The following is a 22,852-nucleotide window of genomic DNA, read 5'->3' on the forward strand; positions in this document are numbered from 1 at the left end:
ATACATTGAATAATGTGTATTGTTATATGTTACTAAATAGTTTCTTTGTATGCCACCAATTATGTTATGATTATGTTAAAGTATGTTTGGTAGTGTATGACACTACAAAAAAAGTTGACATTACCTACGGCACAAATCCGTCGAAAATAGTCAAAATTCATCGACAATGATTATTTTCCAACGGATTGTCGATGGTTTGATATTCGTCAGTAAAAACGTTGTCAATAACAATTTCTAACAAATACAGACCATTTCTAATTATCGATAGATATGTCCTTCGGTAATTATCGATGGATATATCCCTCGGTAATTACCGAAGAACATATCCCTCGATAATTACCGAAGGACATATCCCTTGGTAACTACTGAAGGATATATGGATTTGCGCTAAACCCTTCTAAAGAATGTTTTGTTAAAAAGTTTGGTGAAGGAGATGACATTGTAAACTCATATAACTCAGTCTCATCAAGAGGAGACAAAACCTTGCAAGAAAAGACCTATGTTAGAGAACCAAATGAGAAAAAGTTCGAGTGTTAATATTGTTTCAAATAATTTACAAACTCACAAGGATTAGGAGGGCACTAAAATTCCCACAAGAATAAGAGAATGAAGATAAAGAGGTTACAACATCAATCTATAAACTATTACCTCAACACCTTATTCAAACCAGCCACGGATTTTCTTATCAAACCTCATATAGTCCTTGATTTCATGACCCTTCTACCCATAATTTTGAGTTCACACTTTACATATAAATGTTTGTTGTTTTGAATTTGGGAGCATTGGATTGAGAATTCATTGTTCTCAAACAATATATAAACAATTGACAAAGGAGAAAGGGCTCTATGAAGCTAATTTTGTTTCCAAGCTTGGTAAAAAGCCAAATATCCTAAATTCAGCATGGTTTGTTGCTTTTCCTTTCACATGTCATAATTGTGGTTCTTTTACTAGTAGTAAACCAAACTAAATTTATTCATGGCTACAAATCTTTGACCAAAGCAATGCATGCTTAAACCAGGTGTGCCTTTGAATGATAGTTTTTAGTCTTTTTCTACATGTTTGATGTGGTATTAGTTAGCTTGGAATAGTAAGCTAAGAGTCTCTGGTTTTATTGGATAGTCATTGTAAATTCTTATATGTGGTTGTAATTTATCAATCCTGTTTTTGCCAAAGGATAAGGTATAAAAATGTTTGAAATATTGTATCTTATTCATTATATGTAGTTTCCATTTATGTAGTGTAGAAAGGTTTATATACAAACCAGAGGAATCCTTAAATGGTCAATGTAAATGTATTGTGAGAACTAATTGAAGATAAAAGGTGCATAATTGAAAGGAGTCTGATTTTGCAAGGAGAAAATCCAAAGGATTAAAAATTGAAGGGTAGGTTAAAAGAAGAAAATAAAAGAACTAGTTAACCCTACTACTTATAGGGAAATGGTAGGCAGTTTACGGTATTTATGTCACATTAAGATTTATATGAATTATAGTGTTTGTCTAATAAGTAGGTTTATACAAGAACTTAGACAATCACACATGATTATAGCAAAGAAAATCCTGAGATTTCTAAAAGGAACAATAATTCAAATAACACAAAACACATGCAACAAGCAATAATTTACAACAAAAACATACCTTTGAATATAATGTATTATTAGCACAAATGAAGAGCATATCACACATACCATTACATAGGGATGGCCCAAGCCCGTATACAAGAATCATGATTTAATTCCCTTTTTATGTATTGGAGAATGCATATCACAAGATTCCAATGATCATCATTCTAAACGACACAACTTACCTCCACGACAAAGCTCTCGATAGCCTCCCTTGACAATGGTAGCCTTCGCAGACCACGATAGTGGCACCAGGCACCTTCACGTCATGGCAGCACCCTACTGATGGCACCGTTAGTGCAACACGACTAAAAGAAAAAGACATTGGAGGAATGAAGTGCAATGGAGGTAGGGGAAGAAAAGAGCGCGATTGAGGACTAAAAGAAAGGGAGGTTTGGGAAGGCCATAGTTGAAGGGAAATGGAGGTTGAGGTAGAGCAATGGGTAGTGAACCGCGGGAGGGGGAGATTGGGGTAGAGTAGTGGAAGACATTGAGGAAGACAACAATTTTTGGAAAAAATAAATTGGGGGAGGGAAATGCAATTTTTGATTTCATTTTCTCGAAACACATACCAACGGTCAAAATCTCTCGATAATGAATCATATCCTCTACTGAGGGAATTGCCGGTGAATATATTCGTCGATAAGTAACCATTCCATATTTTTTCAATAAATCCGTCAATAAATGTGTAATACTGAAAGACTAACATCCGTCAATAATTATCCGTCAGAAATATGTTTTTACTGTAGTGGAGTAATTGTGAAGATTTAGAGTGTTCAAGTTGTCAAATTAGTTATTTTCAAGGAAAAATGCTAATCTAGGGTGAGTCCAAGTGTATTGAAGTGGATTTGCTATGTGAGACTATACTAACTCTATAAGTATCTAACTCACATAGAGGGAAATAACTAGGTGGTGAGGAGACTTCACTTGGTAGACAATATGATATGAAAGAGGATCACACTTGGTAGACGATATGAGTTACATGTGATAAAAAAAATTGTAAGAAGGAAGAAAGGAATATGACAGGTGTAGAATCTCATGAGTTCATTCAATATATTAGTCTTCTATAAGATGGAGTCTAGATAGTTGAACTTAAGTAACTAATTTTTTATTTTATACATCTCAAAAATTTATTTTAACACCTTTTTGTAAAACTACAGAATTTTCAAATTAGAGTTTATTTTTATAATAATTAGCTTATCCTTACAATTTTGTGTTTTTTATTTCTTTTTCTTTAGCGACATTCCTGTTTTAAATATACACTAACACAAAAATAGCTTTTAACGTATGTTATTTTAAGCTTTTGACGTCTGTTGAATGTCCGACGTCATAGCGGGAGACATGAAGTGACGTCTGTTGTCTTTGAACAGATGTCAATTTATGGGTGTTTTGAAAAAAAAAATTGTCGCCGAGGTAGTAGACAGGTGTCGTTGTGAGGGTGAGGAGAAAAACGCACACAATAACGGTTCGAAAATCGCCGCCGCAGTTGTCCTAGAATGCGCCTAAAAACTGCACCAAAAGCCAATGAAAACGAATTTTAATCGATGCAAATGAAAGATAGTGGTTCCAAACGTAATATAATCGGTGCAAAATGATTTTAAACGGTGCAAAGTGGAAGAAAATTTACCTGAACGTTAATGACGAACGAGAGAAAGCAAAGGAAGAAGATGAACGCAGCGAGAGAGAAAACACGTAACTGGCGAACGCGAACGAAGCAAAAACTCAAAAGAAAGTGAGGCTCGCATTCTGAGTGTTTGGGTTTAAAAGGGCATTTGACGTTAGCCCCCCTCTAGATCTGACGTCTAATTGGTAAAAAATTCTATTTTTGCGCTACTTTTGGGATATTTTCGCAGCTTATTAACGTCTGAAGAAGGGGATCCGACGTCTAATGTGTATTAAACGTCGGTCCCTACTATGTTCGATGTTTAATGTCTGCAAAAGTGACCTTTCAATTCTGATTTTGCAGCTTCTAGCAGAGGATTTGACGTCTGATTTGGGGGTTCAACATCTATGTCGTAAAAAAATTAATATTGGCACTTAAAATGAGATATTTTGGGTCCTTTTTGACATCTGATCTGGGAGGCCCGACGTCTAAAGAAGGATTTGATGTCTGATTAGGAGGGGGGCGTTTAAAGGAGGATTTGACGTCTGACCCTGGAGGAACCGACTTCTATAATGACGTTTTATTTACAAAAATGCCACCGGTCATTTTTTACGTTGGATTTTCGGTGGTCAGACGTTATACACGTGATGTTAAAGGCCATTTTTACAGTAGTGGTAGAAGCAAATATAAGAGTTGATAAGGGTTGATAAAGATAATACAACTGGAACATGAACAAACACTAAATGAATAATATAGAAATATGTTAAATATTGCTTTTTAGCCTTTTGAAAAATTACATTAAGCTCATACTTAACATTTTTTAGTACTAAGAATTATATTGATCAAATTGTTAAAATGTATGTGTTTTCTAGTTTAAGAACTGATGAAACTAAATTTAATTATAATTACTGATATTAGTAAGGTGTTATAATATGATGTATAATTATTATATGAATGCTTAAAGACTAGTACCATTACACCTATTTAAACTCGAGTTTAAATTTTCACTGGCGAACTTGATCATTAGTAAAGCTAAAGAGGTCAACTCTGTAAAAACTAGCTAAGGGTGAAAAATCCATCACTGATTCCATTTTTTTTATGTTAAATATATCCGTATAGTTATTTTCACTATTTTTATGAAAAAAATCATTTTATTTTTATTATCTTAACTATTTTAATAATTATGCATATGATTAAAATAAACTTTAAAATTATATACATAAAAAATTAAAAATTAACCCAGAATATAGGATTTATTTATACATTTACATCTACTTAATTTGTATTTTACTTATAAGTAAATAATCATTAATATTATTATTTTTATTAAATGAAAAATTAAATAATCATTTTTCTAAATATTTAATTTTTTAATAAATCATATTTCAGATTTTTAATTTTTTAACTAATTAGTTCTTCAAATAATTACTTTTCCAAATAATTATTTTTAAATTATAATTTTTTTCTTAAGAATTATTTCTTAATGTAATTATTTTTCTAAATAGTTATTTTCTTAACCACTTTTTTAAATATCATTCATAATACTTAACTTTCTAAACTTGTAATTTCTTAAGAAAAAATAGTTTTCTACAATTTTACTCAAAATATTTATTTTTGTAAATAATTAATTTTCAATTTAATATTTTCTATTTTGCATTTTAAAATTCTCTTTCTTTTATTTTTAAATAAAAGTAGAAAAAACAAATCAACTCGCTTAAAAATTTAGTTTGCAGGAAACCGAATTCTAAATTGAAACATTAAATTGTAATATTTTCATAACTATTAGGTATGATATGTTGTTGGAATAAAAAAGAAAAGTTAGCAAGTGTTATTTCGAAAAAGAATGCAAAAGAATAATTAAATTTTATGGTTAATCTAAAACGACAAATATAATTGTATGTATTATCTAAACACATGATATGTTTCATCCAAATAATACAACAAAAGGAAAATGGAAAAGAGGGAGAGAAAGAGCCATAGAAAATTAGTAGAAAAATAATTATTTGATTGTATAAAAAGTAAAACTAAAAAAAAATGAAAGTGACACAAATGTCCAAAACAAATAAAAAAAAACTGTATGATAAGTAAAAATAACATATTTCTTTTATTTTACAAAGATAATTTTTCCATTTTGTTTCCAAAATGAGAGGAAGCAAGTATGAAAGTGGTTGTATAGTTTGTTTCTTTCCTTTCAGGACTCGTGCTTCGAACGACACCTTACCCTACTTTGGAAGAACATTCACCGTTACTAGCCAAGCACTCTCATCATGGGGTGTGGGTAGCACCATCCGTCCAAAAGCATCTTCAGAATCATTCCCCATTCACCATATGACACTTTTAAATGTATATAAATGTTCCTGTTAACTATTGGATACACAAGATCAATTACGTTATTACTTTTAATAAATAATCAATCGTGTTTAGTATGAAATAATGACCGAGCGGTTATTGAATAAGGTCGATCGGTCTATTCGCTATTAGTCAAATGGTTTGGGTCGTAATTGAGTCTACAGTGCTAATAAGCTACTTCAAATGGTAATTGGGCCAGCACTTAAGTTGTTACTGGGCCAATAGTCCAGTGGATGATAAAATAATTAAAGATATTTGGTTAAAGATATTTGATAAACCAAATCCAAAATATTTGGTTAAAGATATTGATAAAGCCGTTTTTGGGTAACCAACCGGATCTCCAGGTAAGGTTGTTTTTATTTGATCTATGAAACACTTATAAATACATTGACAGGGCCAAAAGTCAGGTATGTTCCACTTACGCATTATTCACTCTGCACAACTCTCAAATACTCAAACACTGTTAACCATTCACTGAGTATTTGATTAAGAGCTAAAGCTCTTCAACAACACGCCTAACTTGAGCGACGGGGTGCCTTTTTCAGGTACATCCACCCTCGTCAAGAAGGAGATCGATCGGTTCACGCCACTACCGATCGGACAACAGCAGGAGGTCGAAGAAGACCGAGCGGTCCAGGCTGAAGAAAGGCAGGCGATCTAGGCGTTCGACCGCAAGGAAGACACGTCAGAAGGTTAGTCTCTCGGTCCCGAAAATATCTACCGAAACATTTTGGCGCCCACCGTGGGGCCGAGAGCAAGCAGAAGAAGCCCGATGGTAACCACAAGGAGTATGTCAGATCGGCAGAGCACCAGAGGATTGATAGAGCAAGTGCAAGCGCAAGCACTAACTCTGCAGGAGCAAATACAAGCTCCGATGCACGCACAAGTGCAGGCCATGCAAGAACAATTGCAGGCGCAGGCGCAAGCTCAACAAGAGATGCAGCGGAAACATGACGAAGAAATAGTAATGCTAAGAACCGAACGGTATAACCGACCGCCATCTGAGCAGTTCTCGGTGTCGTCCGCCCACCATGGTCAAACTAACAACGGTAACCCGAACAGAAACCCAAACGGTAACCAGAACGGCAACCCGAACGGTAACCAGAACGATAACCCGAACAGTAACTGGAACAGTAATCCAAATGGTGGCCCGCACGGCAATCCCGAAGGAGAAGAGCCCATCGATTTACTGCTGTTCACGGCAACAATCATGCAGGCTCCAATGCTCCATTGATCCTGATGATCACATCAGGGCATTCCTCAACTCAATGGCGTTTTACACAAGCAATGACCAGTTAAATGTCGGGCCTTTTCATTATCGCTTACGGGAGAGGCACTATCGTGGTACAACAGTCTTCCTCCAAGCACAATAGATTGTTTTGCCACTGTAAAATCCCTCTTTAGGAGCTAGTATGCATCCAGCCGAGTGTAAGACTTACACCAGCAGAACTCGTCAATACCAAACAGGAGAAGGATGAATCTCTGCGAGCCTTTATGAGGAGATATAATCAAACCGCTCAGCGAATCAAGGACATTGGCCACACCTTTGTCATCAACAATTTACCCTCCTGCCTGAGAGCGGGCTATTTCTCGGAGGACCTATATGCTGAACCTCCCAAAACTATGGAGGAACTCCAAGAGAGAGTGACCAAGTTTATTCGCATACAGGACATACGACAGTCGTGCAAGAAGCAACAACAAGAGGTTACAGGCGGGAGCAAAAAGGAGGGAAAACGATCATTCCACATTAGCGGGGACCATCCTCATAAAAGTTTCCCTCACGCTCCCCAGTTTAACCACTATAGAGCCCTTAATGCACCCCGAACAAAGGTTCTGGAGGAAGCTCTTGCCGCCGATTTGATCACACTCTGCTAAAGATGCTGATGACGAAAAAACATGTCAGTATCATCAAAATAAGGGCCACACCACAGAAGAATGCACCACGTTAAAGAACAAAATTGAGAGGCTCATCCAAGAGGGCCATCTATAGCAATTCATAAAGGAAAGGGAGACCAGGAGGACAAGCCCAACCAAAGAAAGGTCGTGGCACAAGAATATCGAACGGTCTCATGAAAGACACGAACGGTCTTATGAAAGATCCAAACGGTTCTCTGATAGGACCGAACGGAAACGAAGGCATAGTCGTAGTCATAACCGAAGTCGTAGTCGCGAACGCGACCGATCGATCATCAGGCGGATTAATACTATTTCCGGCGGTTTTGTTGGAGGGGGAGCATCCTCCTCAGCAAGGAAGAGACATCTGAGGAGCCTAAAGACCGTCCACATGGTGGATAGGAAACCTCGATCCATGCCACCCATTGTTTTCAATGATGAAGATTTTCACGCTCCTGACCCTGATCAAGACGATCCCATGGTCATCACGGCCGAGATATCTCGGTGTCTCATTAGCAAGGTGCTGGTTGATCAGGGCAGCTCGGTCAACATCCTGTATTGGCAGACGTTCCTGAAAATGGACTTGTCCGAGGACATAATAGCCCCCTTTAATGAACAAATTGTAGGGTTCGTAGGAGAAAGGGTTGATACCCGAGGGTAGTTAGACTTGAGGACTCGGCTTGGAACGGGAAAAAATGCAAAAGAACTCAGAGTCAGATTCCTACTGGTAGAAGCAAATACTTCATATAACGCATTGCTGGGGCGCCCTTGCCTGAACGTGTTCGGCGCTATAGTGTCCACCCCGCACCTGACCATGAAGTTCCCATCAGAACGGGAAACCATATGTACTGTTCGGCAAGACCAGCTAACCGCTCGGCAATGTTATGTTGCAGGATTAAAACTCACTCCTTTTGTCCCCCAACGACCACCTAGAAGGCAAGAAACTGCTGTGATCGATTTGGACCCGCGATCTAACACAGATGATCGCATACAACCTTTGGGAGATACCAAGCCGTTTGTATTCGGTAACAATGAACCACAGGTGACGTTCATTGGGGGAGCGATCGGGAAAACCGACGAGCAAAGATTGACGAAAGTCTTGAAAACCAATGCAGATTTGTTGACATATATGTCCTTTTTCTTATTACTTATGTTTTTTGAAACGTTGTGCATTTAATGCTTTGTATTATGTGTTCAAAACAATGTAGATCATTTAAGCACTTTTGAAAAGATACCAAGTATTGATTCATAAAGATTTCATCGTTGAATGAAAATATCGTTTAGTATAAAGTATCGTTTAACCTTTTAAAGGTGTTTAGTAACAACTCATCGTTTAGGGATCTTTGTTTAGTACAAGAGCGATTATAGGAAAGTATTGCTCAACACATTATTTTTTAAGCTTTGTTTATAGCTTTAGCGCGTTTACCAAAATCATCATGTAGCATATTATTGCATTGTTTAGTATGGTACAATAAGAGGGCATTTAGCAAAACTATAATGTAGAATATTGATTCATTTACTAAAATATCGTTTAATGTAATGACCCTTTCATAATAAATCATTGTTTAGTAATCTCGCGTCTACTATCAATAGGATCGTTTGGTCTTAGCGCATTTACTGAAACTTTACTTTGTATGTTCATATGTCATAACGCTTGTTTCATAAGATGTCGTTCTTGATGTTATTTTTGCAAAGATAATACTTTGTCAAATACTCATTTCATTTATCGTTTTTTGTTAAACTTCAAAACATGAAGGTGTTAGACAATCTTGTCTTATAGACGACCTTGTCTTAACAAATGGCATTATGAAAAAATATGACAAGAGTGGACAACGTATCTACTAGAACAATGGAGTTAGGACCCACAATAGCATTATGACTTTGCTTGAAATTGTCTAAGACAAGATTTTGATTATGAAAGCTTTAGTTTTGTTTAAATCATTTTAGTTTTGATTGTGTTAGTGTTAATAGTTACATTTTGTGTTAATAGATTTAGTTTTGATATATGATATCTGTTGGTAAAATTTCATACTTGTGCTTAAATATTTTCTATTTTTTCAATTTAGGATAAATTGTAAATATAAACAAACTCTTAAAAAAAATAGCATTTGATGTTTGTTAGTGTACTAACAAACGTCAAAGGACATCGGCTATGGTATACTATAACGTGGTTTGACATCTAGTAGTGTACTACTAGATGTCAAATGTTGCCAAATTTACTTTGAAATGACGTTAATTGGACATTAGTGTGTTATGGTAACTATCGTTAAGGGTCGTCAAACTCTCAAATGGTCGACGTTCTTGAATGTCTTTTTTCAACTCCGATATCAATTTGATGTCATATTGGAGTTGTTAGAGTCACACTGCGAAATAATTGTGTTTGGCCAAAAAACAAGAGGAGAAATGAATTGGTTTCTGTAATAATTCTATGCCTTTTTTAAAAAAAATCCTTTTTGTAGATTGACTTTACAATTAAAATTATTTTTTTTAAACAATTGATAAGTGCATATTTATGTCTCATTTTAGGTTTAGTTTTAAAATTTTAATTGAATTTTTTATTTAAAATATTGATTTAAATAAGATTTGTGATAATTGAACTTATTGAGTTTGTTAATTAAAATGTCTTAAAAAGTGATTTTGAGTTACATAAATTATTTTTTAATATTCTAATGATTGTTGATATAAGTTAAATTTTGATTCATTAAAAGTGTGAAATTAAATTTTTTTCTAGTTATAAAATAAAGTCAAAATTAGCAAATTCATAAAAAATTTGTTCTATACCCTAACTTTTAGTATACACTCCCTTTTTCAGAAATTAGGCCATAAAATTAACTTTTACTATTACACCTTCTTATTTCCCTATTCTTACCTATCTTTCCATTCATAAAATTATATTAATCAGATCATGCCATGTGGAAATCCTCTTCATAAACATTTGTTCAACCACATGTTGCCACGTGGCAACATCCTAATACACAAAAGCAAATCAATTAGATGTTGCCACATCATCATCTGCAACCTCTCACCAACAATAAACCATAGCCACTAAATCACGTCGATTGTTGGTCATGCCTCTAACATCTTCAATATCACATCCTCTATTGTGCCATCGTTCTCCTTCACCAACACATATATGCTTTTTCTCTGCCACGAGCAACCTTTAGAACAAAACTTGACCAAATTGTGCCTCCAACCAAGCACAACGAAACATCATCTGAACCATCAAACCCCTAAATCGCAGCACCACTATCTACAACTATTGAACCATAATTCGCAACACAACTATGGTGAGCCACCTTGCTTAGAAACATACCTACACCAGTAGCGAAAACCACTACAACAGAATCAGCTACCATGAGAGCAGTGTTGTTCCTCCATCTTTGAGCAACCCATGCATCAGCAGTTTTCGCGACCACAGTACTAGGGTAAGCCCACCATTGAATCGTCAAATCACAACCATCAAAATCCTAATTTTAAGTGAAGAGGGGACTACCACATGGCAGTCCCTCATTGGACTGTCAAATAGTCAAGTATGGTCAAATGTTAAATGGACAAAAGAAGAAGGGTTTAATTGGAACTTTTGGCAACATTTTGTTATAGATAATATATTAGATATTTTACAAAATAACTAATTTAATTATATATGAAAATATCAACTGAGAATATCTTCTAAATATTTTAAAAAACTAATCAAATTTATTAATTATATAGGAGATATTACATTAGATTTTAGTAACCAAAAATTCAGAATCTAAGCTCAATCAAAGACAAAGGGAAAGCAGAAGGATGCATTAGAACCTCTAGTTTAGGGTAGCTATCATCCACTACATCTCTCACCTCCTTTCCACCCTTTTTTTTACTTTTACTTTCATTTATTCTACATTTCATCCCATCCATGGAGCGCTAAGCTTCCAGGATTAGTTTCATTTCAATTTCATTATGGATTCTGAGGTTAAGTTAAAATAATGTCTTTGTTCTTTTTATTATTATTTTGGGTTATTGTTGGTTGCAAAACTAATGGCAAGTGCACCGATTGTAGTGTAGCAAATGATAAATATCATTATCTCCCAAGGGACTTGTGAAACACTTGACAACTCTTGCATTCTAACTCAATTAGACCATAAAGTTCAAAAAAACACAAGAAACTCTTTTTGGTATTTTTATCAAATAGTTGGTGTGCAAGGAATTGTAACATAAATTATTTAAAATTTGTTGAGACTAGAGCTCAACCACTTTATTCTCATACATTAATAATCATCTCAATTCCATATTCATGTCAAAATCAACTCACAAGCATACTCAAATCCTATTCCTAGTGACTTTGAGCATATGATAACTTATCAAGTTCTAATTCCTTGAATCCTTAACAAGCAACCATGCATTAAGTTCAAAAGTCTAAGATTACTAATGAATCGTGTTCTATTCCTATATACAAGCTTCATTAGTATCCAATTTGAAGTATAGAGCACCTTATATTCCCTCTTGATTTTCTCTTTTTGATAAGAATGAAGAAAAAGAAATAAGAAAAAATTTGCGTGCTTACAAATGAAAGCCATAACTCGTTTATGTAACTTCTGTTGGTTATTTTTTCTTAAGTTTCAATATTTATAATTTGGTCCATCAACAAATCAATTATTTGTGATCTCTACACAATAAATCTTTCATAACATATAAGTCCTTAGCCATAATTTAATTACTTATATTACTTTAATAAATTAGATAATAAAATATAGGTTTAATAGGTTCGGAGGTCCCTATATTTGCGGGTTCGTTTCAATTGGGTCCTCCAATTTTGGAAGTGATCAATTGGGTCCCTAATTTAACAAAATTGAGTCAATAATACCTTTTCCGTTAAATGCAATGGACGGCGTTAACTTTTTAAACAGGTGTCATGCTGAGGCATCCTTTTATTTGCAGGTGGCACAGTTTGAGCTGAATACGTGGATTTTATATCATTTCAAATTGCAAAATGTAATAAAAGCAAAATTAAGGTCAAATGTAAAATATAATATAATTAAAACTTATTAAAACCAATGGCTTCGTTCCCAAATCAGAACCCTAAATTGACAGCATTCTCATATTTTCCAATGGGTTCGAGAGGAGCCACTGTGGTGCTATGGAGAGCAAACAGGATAAGAACGAAGCTTCAGTCTGCGTTGGAAGCCACCGTTTTAGAGGTGGATGACATGTCGCACCAGCACGCGGGTCATGCTGCCGTGAGGGGAAGTTCCGACAAGGAGACCCACTTCAACGTGAAGATCGTTTCGTCCAAGTTCGAGGGTCAGAGCCTCGTGAAACGACACCGTCTCGTCTATGACCTCCTCGCCGACGAGCTTCAGTCCGGCCTGCACGCCCCCTCCATTGTCGCCAAGACGCCCAACGAAACAAGTTCGTCTAAATGACGCGTTGCGGAAGCTTGAAACTTTTTGGATGTGAGTTTGAAGCTTCTATCTTCCCATTGTTTTGGACTTGTTTGCCCAATCGGGTTCTTCCTGCTGGGTTTTGAATCCTACTGGAAAATTTAGCTGCAAACTGAGTATAGAACAGATCAAGGATTAGGTAGAACCTGTTAGGATTAATTTGTACATGATTGTATATATAAGAAGAAAATGTGAAGGAAAAACTGAAGTAGGAAAATTAATCTGTTTATAAATCCAACTTCTTACCAATGCTTTATAATCATATAAAATCCACGTATTCAGCTCAAACTGTGCCACCTGCAAATAAAAGGATGCCTCAGCAACGCCGTCCATTGCATTTAACAGAAAGGGTATTATTGACTCAATTTTGTTAAACTAGGGACCCAATTGATCACTTCCAAAATTGGAGGATCCAATTGAAACGAACCCGCAAATATAGGGACCTCCGAACCTATTAAACCTAAAATATAACAATTTTAAAACATTTAATGATTTATTATATATATATATATATATATATATATATTATAGTATTGTCAAAATGGGTTGGAATCCGTGAGCCAACCCGGCCTACCATGAGTTCGGGTCAGGTTGGGTAGAATTTTTTTTTAATTTTCGATATGGACCAATTTTGAATCTGACTAACCTAGGTTGAACCCACAATGAGCTGGGTTGACTCACTAACTCACCTAATTGTTTTAATAAGTATTTTTTGTTGAGTTAGTAATTTTATAAAATATTAAAACGAAGGCTCGTGTAAAATTATTTTTGTATGAAATAATTAAGCAACATGAAAAATTCACAAATCTCTACTTAGTAACTCAACTTTTATGTAGAAACAAATTTGAATCGCTATAAAACCATTAAAATTTTTATTGAGGAGATTTTGTGATATCTTTGTGTGAATGAAGTTTTATATTTGATTAATCATAAATCTAATTTAAGGTCATTTCCCTTTTCATTTATATTTGAATTGGAATATTTTTTAATTGAAAAATAAACCTTATAATAAGTGAGTTAGTGAATAAACTCGTTTAACCCATTAACTCGTGGTGGGCTAAGACAAATTCAAAGTTTTTCGACTTATTAATAAGTGAGTAAGACGAGTTAGATTGATTCATTAAATGGTCAATCCGTTGTGAGCCGAGCAAGGTTCGGTCGAATGACCTATTTTGACAACACTTTTGAAAAAAGATTAGATTTCATTTTAGAAAATTAAACAAAAAAGTAGAGAAACACAGAAAAAAGAAAGAAAATAAAAAAAAAGTAAAGAACAAGAAAATAATAATACACAAGACATTTATAGTTTACGTGAAATATTAATTTTTTTATTAAATATGATGAATATATTTTTATTATTAAAAATAAGAAATTAGTTTTAAAAATTATTAATAACGAAGGTAAATGTAGTATATCAATAGTATTGCTTTAAAAGTGGAATGAAATAAATTGAATTACTTATTTTGTTGATTAATTAAGTTTATATAGATAAGGACAATAGTTAACAGTGGAGATGACTTTGTATCACAGAAGTTCGTGCGTGCATGTTGGAAGCTTTGCCTATTATTATTTAAAAAATGACGAGAATTCCGCGAAAATAGGAAAACAAAAAGGTATAAGAATTACACCAGCATGTGGGAACTTTGAAAAAGAAGTGTGTTCATTTCAACAACATTGTTTAACATAACTGATAATGACTAATAACTTACACCTAATTAATGCAACTTCAACTTCGTGAGTATTTCTTTTAAAAATTAATTGATTTTTTTATAATTATGGACATTTTAAAAATAGTTTTTAGCATATTGGTAATGACTTTAATATATTACTGCATAACATCTCGTTTTCCATCCCATAAAACATATTGAAACATACTGAAGTTGGAAAAATTATTTTTATAAATAAATTAATGTGGCATGTGTATTATAACATTAGATATATTATTAGTGTGATATTCTATATTAATTTATACTTCAACTATTTATATTATAGCCAATTTAGGCGGATTACATAGCTTTAATTATTAATCAATGTATTATATAGTAATACTTAATAATCTTGAAACAAAAGGACTTCTCACATATCCTATCATTTTAGTTCCTCCTGATTTATATAAAATAAAAAAAAATGAGACTAAATGATCTATTTTATGCCTAATTAATATAAAATTAAAAAAATATAACATATATATTGAAATATACATGTTAGATAAACTTTTGTAACATAATTTTTTTAATAATGTGAAGAGTTCACATGTTTTCACATCTTAATATTTATTATTAACTAATTTAATGCGCAGAATACAGATATAGATAATTTCCTAAAACCTTTTTTTTATATTTTTTTAATGAAAGAAAGAGAAGTAGAAATAGACTTATATTTATACATCTAGATCTATCTATATCTATACAAAATATTGTTTTTTATAATAATTTTATAATGTGAGTAATTTTATATTGCTTGGAGGAATTTTCATCAAAATTAAAAACAAATACTTTTCGTTGATAAGAAAAATTATAGTATATTCTATTTCTAGGTATCTAACAACAATTTTTTGATAAAAAATTAATTAGAAAATCATAATAAAATTTTAATAATATTTGTTATTCTATTACTAACAAATTAATGAGAAAACTGCAATTTATTCAATTTCTAAATATATAACAACATTAAGAATTTTGTTTTGTTATTAACATATAACAAAACTTTCAGTAAAAGACATTGTCTTCCTTCCTTCCTTACCAACATTTTAAATTTATTTATAGAGTTTAAACCTAATGTCTAGTGTTCATGATCTCTTCATGAATAATTATTAATCAAACAAGGAATATAACTATGTCCAATATCTATTAACCAAGGACTTTACAGCATTAGGTGTATAATATATATATATATATATATATATATATATATATATATATATATATATATATATATATATATATATATATATATATATATATGTGTGTGTGTGTGTGTGTGTGAACTTATTAATATTTATCCAATAAATATTATCACACATAAATTGATTTATCATATTATCTATTTGAAATATTGAAAAAAGTTGTGTTATTTGGTTTGTTAATTTTTAAGAATTACATCACTTTGGTTACGTTATTATTCTTTATTGATTATTCTGTATTGTTGTAAATTTTCATATTTTTATTGTTATACAAGAAAAAAATTAAAATTGAAATATTTTCTTCAAATTTAATTATGTATTTATAATGCTTTGGTTAAATATGCTAATATAATAATTAAGTTTTAAAATTTAATACTCATTATATGTGGATAGTATTTTCTTTATGTATATGTCAAATTATTATACTTTAAACTTTTGTTAAGCATAAGAGATAATCTTAGGTTTTTAATATTTAATATAAAAATTAATCTAATGTTAATTAATTTTGTGTTAAATCTTTGACGGTCTTATTTCATAATTTGAAAACATTACAAATTTCGCAAAATATTATAGAACAAGACATAATTTCGAAACACTAATCATATAATAATATTTTCCCAAATGACCCACAATCATGTTTATACATAAAGTAAATTTTTATTTGAAATATGTAATTATTGATCAAATTTAGATTAATTCAATTGAACCAATAAAAAATAGGAGAATGTTGTTAAAAGTTTATACAATTTGATCAATAAAAGGTGATAGATGTTATTGTTATGTTTTGCTCTAAGATCTATTATTTATGTGTATTTTTGAATGGAGAAAATTTACATGTTTAGAAAAATACATATTTTTAGGCATTGACTAGATATACAATTTTTTTTAAAGAAATGAATGTAAAAAAACACTACATACAACATAAATACAATTAAGATGATAACCAATGTAGTATATCTCAATTTCTACATGGAGTGTGAAAATAACAAGTAAAAAGTGATATTCTAAATTAGTTTTGTAAAATTAGTTGATATAAAAAGAAATGACATTAATTGTATATGAATTTTGTGGTTTAAGATAGGTGAGATGGAAACTATATACATCAAGCACTCGATTGAATTGACGAAGTAGAGTCTCACTTCTTTCACAGGTTAAAAATCAATGTTACAATTCTCAATTTTGTAGGTTGATAATATTTACATTAGTTCATCAATTCCTTTAAAGTATAAAAAATATCAATGTAAGATATATATGTTACTATAATTGTGATAATTTTTTATAATAGAAATATAATTTAAAAAAAGTGTGAACTAATTTGAAATACTAATAGGATTTGTTATACGATGTGATGATGTAATTACAAAAGTAGTAAAGTGAATGATATTGAATGGATGATAGATTTGAGTAGGTTTTATATTGGTGTAGAGAAGTGGTAGAATGTATGGGTAGAATGCATGGCTAGATTTCGTTGGTAGAAGAATGTATTTTGATTATATAAAAAAAAAAGAAGATGAGAGTGATTTAGGTTATAATAATGATGAGAAAGAAAGAAGAGGAAAGGTGAAAGTGGGTGATGGCACTAATAATTCCCAAAGCTCACATAAAGTCAATTATAATTTTAGACTTTCTACAGCCTGGTTAATTACCACCTATAACTAGCCTTCACTTTCGTTTCTACTCTATTCTTCTATTGCTTCCAAATTCCCTTCAAGAGAATCAATTAATTACTCGCTAACAACTCACCTAGCTAAAGCTGTCTAATTAAACACTCTCTTTTCACCTTCCTCTCTCATTCACACCTTCTTTTTAAATTCCATTTAAGTTTTTAATTAACATTTATTCTTATTCAATTTCTTTTAATTTTAAATATTTTTTTTATTTATTTTTTTGTTCAAATTGAAAATAACAACACTCCCTCACTTCCCATTTCTGTTCTGTTCTCTCTTTCTATGCTCTTGCTTCTGTGCTCTCTATCATTCCCACTCTTTTTTCCCAAACAGCACAAAAAGAGAAAACAAAAGCGAAATACAGGAGAGAGAGAGAGAGAGAAAGATTGAATTCTTGAGAGAGAGACTCACCGCCGGCGACACTTCTCACTGAAGTAATAATGCACAGGAGACTCTCCTTCTCAGCACGCGCCACCGCAGAAATGCACTGATTCAGGAGCTGTTGCAGTGAACGAGAAAGCCACACAGTCGCGTCACCGCAGAGTTAGAAGAGGATGCGCGAAGCGCTCGCGTGTGACGTCGCCGGCGCGGTGTCGTCTCCGGCACCACCGGTGGTTGTGACGGGACGGAGCCGTTCGCAGGGATTTCCGCGGCGAGTGACGCCCGCGACGCTGCCTCTGGCGCCGTTGTCTGGATCGGCTGTTGAGCGTGTTCTTCCTAACGGCGACTTCTACGCCGGGAGCTTCTCCGGCAACGTGCCTCACGGATCGGGGAAGTACCTGTGGACGGACGGGTGCATGTACGAGGGTGAGTGGAAGCGGGGAAAGGCCTCCGGCAAGGGGAAATTCTCGTGGCCCTCGGGCGCGACCTATGAGGGCCAGTTCAAATCGGGTCGAATGGAAGGGTTTGGAACCTTCGTCGGATCCGACGGCGACACTTACCGCGGGTCGTGGATCTCCGACCGGAAACACGGGTTTGGGCAGAAGCGCTACGCGAACGGGGACTTGTACGAAGGGTGTTGGAAGCGCAACGTGCAGGACGGTCACGGACGTTACGTCTGGAAGAACGGGAACGAGTACGTCGGGGAATGGAAGAACGGCGTGATTAACGGCAAGGGTGCTCTGGTGTGGGCCAACGGGAACCGTTACGAGGGGCAGTGGGAGAACGGGGTCCCCAAGGGTCACGGCGTTATGAAGATTCAGCATCGTTTGCTCTGGGGCGAGAATTTCAGCGTGAAGCGTTTCTCTGTTGACGGAAGAGGGAGCGTAAATAATGACAAGAGTTTCCCCAGGATTTGCATCTGGGAGTCGGAGGGTGAAGCGGGAGACATCACGTGCGATATTATCGATAATGTGGAAGCGTCTATGTTTTACCGCGACGGAACGACGTCGGATTCTGAAGATTTGAGAAAGAACCCTTGTTGTTTCGCCAGCGAAGTGAAGAGACCCGGGGAAACGATTTCGAAAGGTCATAAGAATTATGACTTGATGCTTAATCTGCAATTGGGGATAAGGTGACAGAAGCGCTTCGGCTCTTTTTGTTTCATGTATTACTGCGAATTTGCCATTTTTTTTTTGTGTTTAACATTAAATTTAATCAGGTACTCTGTTGGGAAGGAGGGTTCCACTTTGCGGGAGCTTAAGCAGAGTGATTTTGATCCGAAGGAGAAGTTCTGGACTAGGTTTCCCTCCGAGGGGTCCAAGATTACGCCGCCGCATCAGTCCGCCGAGTTTCGATGGAAGGATTACTGTCCGGTGGTTTTTGGGTGTGTAGAATCTTTGGAGGGTGTGGTGTGTGTTGCGTGTTTTCGGGTGTTTCTGCTTTTAGTTGACTGAGTTTCCGTTTGGATTTTGTAGGCATTTGAGACAGCTGTTTCAGGTCGATCCTGCTGATTACATGTTGGCTATATGTGGGGATGATGCTCTTCGGGAGCTTTCTTCTCCTGGGAAAAGTGGAAGCATCTTCTACTTGACCCAGGATGATAGATTCATGATAAAGACTGTGAAGAAATCTGAAGTCAAGGTTAGATACATGCGTTCTAAAGCTTGTAGTGTTTTGTCTTGTTAAATTCTGTAATGAAATTTTGAGTGTGAAACTCCCCATGGCCAAATGGATATGTTTCTTTGTTTTTCCTCCTTCGGGGTATATGGGTGGTAGTGTTTTTTGTGAGTCAGTCAACTTGGGGTTTTGGGGAAGGGTGACCTGTTTTATTGGTTTGGTCATTGATGTTTTATGATTGAACATGAATTCTTACCTTTAATTATACTGGGAATCTTTTTGCTTGGTACTTGCATAGACTGATGCTTGATTCCGGTGTTCAACTTTTAGGTGCTTCTTCGGATGCTTCGAAGTTATTATCAACATGTTTCTCGATATGAGAATTCACTTGTGACAAAATTCTATGGGGTGCACTGTGTTAAGCCAATTGGAGGCCAGAAGGTATAGATTGGTAGTTGTGTTCTAGCTGTCTGGAGGGGTTACCCCATCTTCAGTACTTGACTTTTTATTGTTTGTTGAAAATCAGATCCGGTTTATTGTGATGGGCAATCTTTTTTGTTCCGAATATCCAATTCATAGACGATTTGACTTGAAAGGATCTTCACATGGGCGCACCACAGATAAACCCGAGGAGGACATTGATGAAACGACCACCCTCAAAGACCTTGATCTCAACTTTGCGTTTCGTGTACAAAGAAATTGGTTTCAGGAACTCATCAAGTAAGTTACTGTGCTTGTTTGTCCTATTCTATGTATATATATACACTTTTAGGGGGTTGAACAAGATAAATATGTGCTGACGTAGTCCTCTCATTGTGTTCAGACAAATTGAGCTGGACTGTGAGTTCTTGGAAGCCGAGAAAATTATGGATTACAGTCTTCTAGTTGGCATTCATTTTCGTGATGATAATACGTGTGACAAAATGGGGCTTTCACCTTTTCTCCTGCGCACTGGTATCTATCCTTCATCCACTTGATTGCATATATACAAGACTTGTGTGTTACAAAAATTTTAAATTCATTTGTTTTCCCCATTCAGGCAATAGGGATACTTATCAGAATGAAAAGTTCATGCGTGGTTATCGCTTTCTTGAAGCAGAGCTACAAGATAGAGATAGAGTTAAATCTGGAAGGTAAGGTGTACTATGTTCTAGTTCCTTACTATTAATGTGGATGTATTTTTTTCAGTTTTTAATTTATAAGAAGTTTGCATTGTTATAAAATCTGCTTCCATTGTTAAATTGGATTGGCATGTTCCCGTAATCATTTTGAATATAGCTATGCTGAAATGAGGATTGTTTCTTTCGGAGATGTATTGGTGCTTGGGAAAAATTGGTCCTACTGCTATCGAGTGAAAACAATTGATAGATATGTATCATGTTACCACTTGAAAGCATCACAAACTAAGATGTTTGTGACCTGTACGCCCTTGCAAGTTGCAATCTTAGGTTATAACTCTGTTCGCATTAATGTTTTATAATTTCTTCTTTTTAATTGATATTTTTCATGATAATAATTGAAAGTAGTTTGCATTATTTTAGCAAGTCAGTGGGCATATAGTATTGCAGGCAATTGTTGTTAGTGGGGCTCATGTAGGCTGTGGTCCCAATTCATTAATTGAAATTGGTATTCTAATTTATTTTTTGGCCTTACAATAGATTCATCGAGTCAATTATGATCGTTTCAATACTTTCTCTGGATTCATGATTTTTCTGTATCCATCCTATTAGCTTATTCGAGCAGAAACGTAATTCCGACCTCTACTTGCTCAATGATTTAGTAAATTTCGAGTTTTTATGTACTATTTTGTTACTTTCCTAGACCATTCAAGGTTGTTGGCTTTTATGTGAGTGCATACTTTTTATGGTGTATATTCAGTAGGATTCTTGTTTCAGGAAATCATTGATTAGGCTAGGAGCCAATATGCCTGCAAGAGCTGAGCGAGTGGCACGGAGGAGTGACTTCGATCAATACACCACTGTTGGAATCAGCCATTTGACCCCTTATCGGAGCGGGGAGACTTACGATGTGATTCTATATTTTGGGATTATTGACATTTTGCAAGATTATGATATCAGCAAGAAGCTTGAGCATGCTTACAAGTCATTGCAAGTTGACCCTTCTTCAATTTCTGCTGTTGATCCAAAGCTCTACTCCAAGAGGTTTCGTGAGTTTGTAGGTAGAATTTTCATCGAAGAGAGGTAGCAGATTGATGGACATGGAATGAGACACAAATATTTCTTCCTTAAGGTGAAGAAGATTTCTGGTTGTTATGGTTCATAGCAATCAGGAAAAAATGCTTCAGATTTGAAACCCATTGCAATGATCTTGGAGTTGACTGGTTAAAATGCCACTCTACGGTCAAGTGGCTGACAGAAGGTCGCGGTAGTTGGGGTTGTTTGTGGCTTAGTTTTAAAAATAGAGCCATGGTGATGGTACGGTGAAGGACGGGAAAACTTGTACATGAAGAAGGGGATGAATTATCATTTTGTTTATTGCTTTGGTTCAAGAAATGGGGTTGGGCTTGTTGAATTTTTTGTGGTTACTGCATAGAATATGAATATATATGATGGAGAGATAAGAAAGAGGGAAGGGCGTGGAGTGTTTCCCTGATGTTCGATTCAAAATGCGTGGATAAGTAGGAAATAAGGAAAATGTACAGTGTTTATACAAAGGATGGATAGTTGAAGGAAATTATTAATTTAATTTTGTATTTTGATCATTGTTCTTGAATTATTGATCGACACTTGAAAGCGTGTTATGTTGTGAGAGTGAGATGTAGTGTCGTTGGGTTCTCTTCCACACAGCAAAGTCTCTTATCTGATGAAAGGAACATAAATAAGTGGGGCTTCATTGCGGGGTTGAAGAAAAATGAAAACTGGGGTCGTTGGGTTAGCTTTTGCAGTGAAAGCGAGGGCGTTTGGCTTCAAAGTGTGTTGAGGGCATCAAAAGCAGAGAAAGGAAGAGAGAGAGGGCTGAGAGATGCGCTGGTTTCTCTCATGCTTTTCACTGTTTATGTGCCTCTCTCATTCTAGTTATTTTTATATCTTAATCTAGTAAAAAATTGACCAAAGTTTTTTAATCGTTTGGGTTTGCGAGAAAGAAACCAAACGTACCTGTATCAGTAATCACATCACGTGGTGGAACCTGCTCTGATTGCTCCATTAAATCTATCTCGGTAACAAGTAAAATTGTTATTATGTCCTGTGATTGAAGACATTATACATACTGTTATTTATTATATCACTTAGCAGTAACAGCAACTGCAAGCAGTGCTTCTGCTCTGTTGTGTTTTGACCCTTATTCTCTCCTTTGAAAGGATTTTAGTGTAATGTCTGCTGGGTCAGTGTGGGTGGGTGGCCCCATTGCCATTTGTTTCTCTTTTCAGGAAGCTAATCAGCA

General features: G+C 34.7%; 1 protein-coding gene across 1 annotated transcript; it reads left to right on the plus strand.

The window, feature by feature from the left end:
* Positions 1-17,694: 17,694 nt before the first annotated feature.
* On the plus strand, positions 17,695-22,650 carry LOC108320997 (phosphatidylinositol 4-phosphate 5-kinase 1). The gene is made up of 8 exons (XM_017552612.2): positions 17,695-18,965; positions 19,053-19,217; positions 19,309-19,474; positions 19,781-19,891; positions 19,977-20,170; positions 20,274-20,404; positions 20,490-20,583; positions 21,346-22,650. The coding sequence occupies exons 1-8, from the start codon at positions 18,007-18,009 to the stop codon at positions 21,653-21,655; spliced, it is 2,130 nt and encodes a 709-aa protein (XP_017408101.1). The 5' UTR covers positions 17,695-18,006; the 3' UTR covers positions 21,656-22,650.
* The last annotated feature ends 202 nt before the right edge of the window (positions 22,651-22,852 follow it).

Source organism: Vigna angularis, chromosome 7 (assembly GCF_016808095.1).
Source record: "Vigna angularis cultivar LongXiaoDou No.4 chromosome 7, ASM1680809v1, whole genome shotgun sequence".
Classification (NCBI taxonomy): Eukaryota; Viridiplantae; Streptophyta; class Magnoliopsida; order Fabales; family Fabaceae; genus Vigna; species Vigna angularis.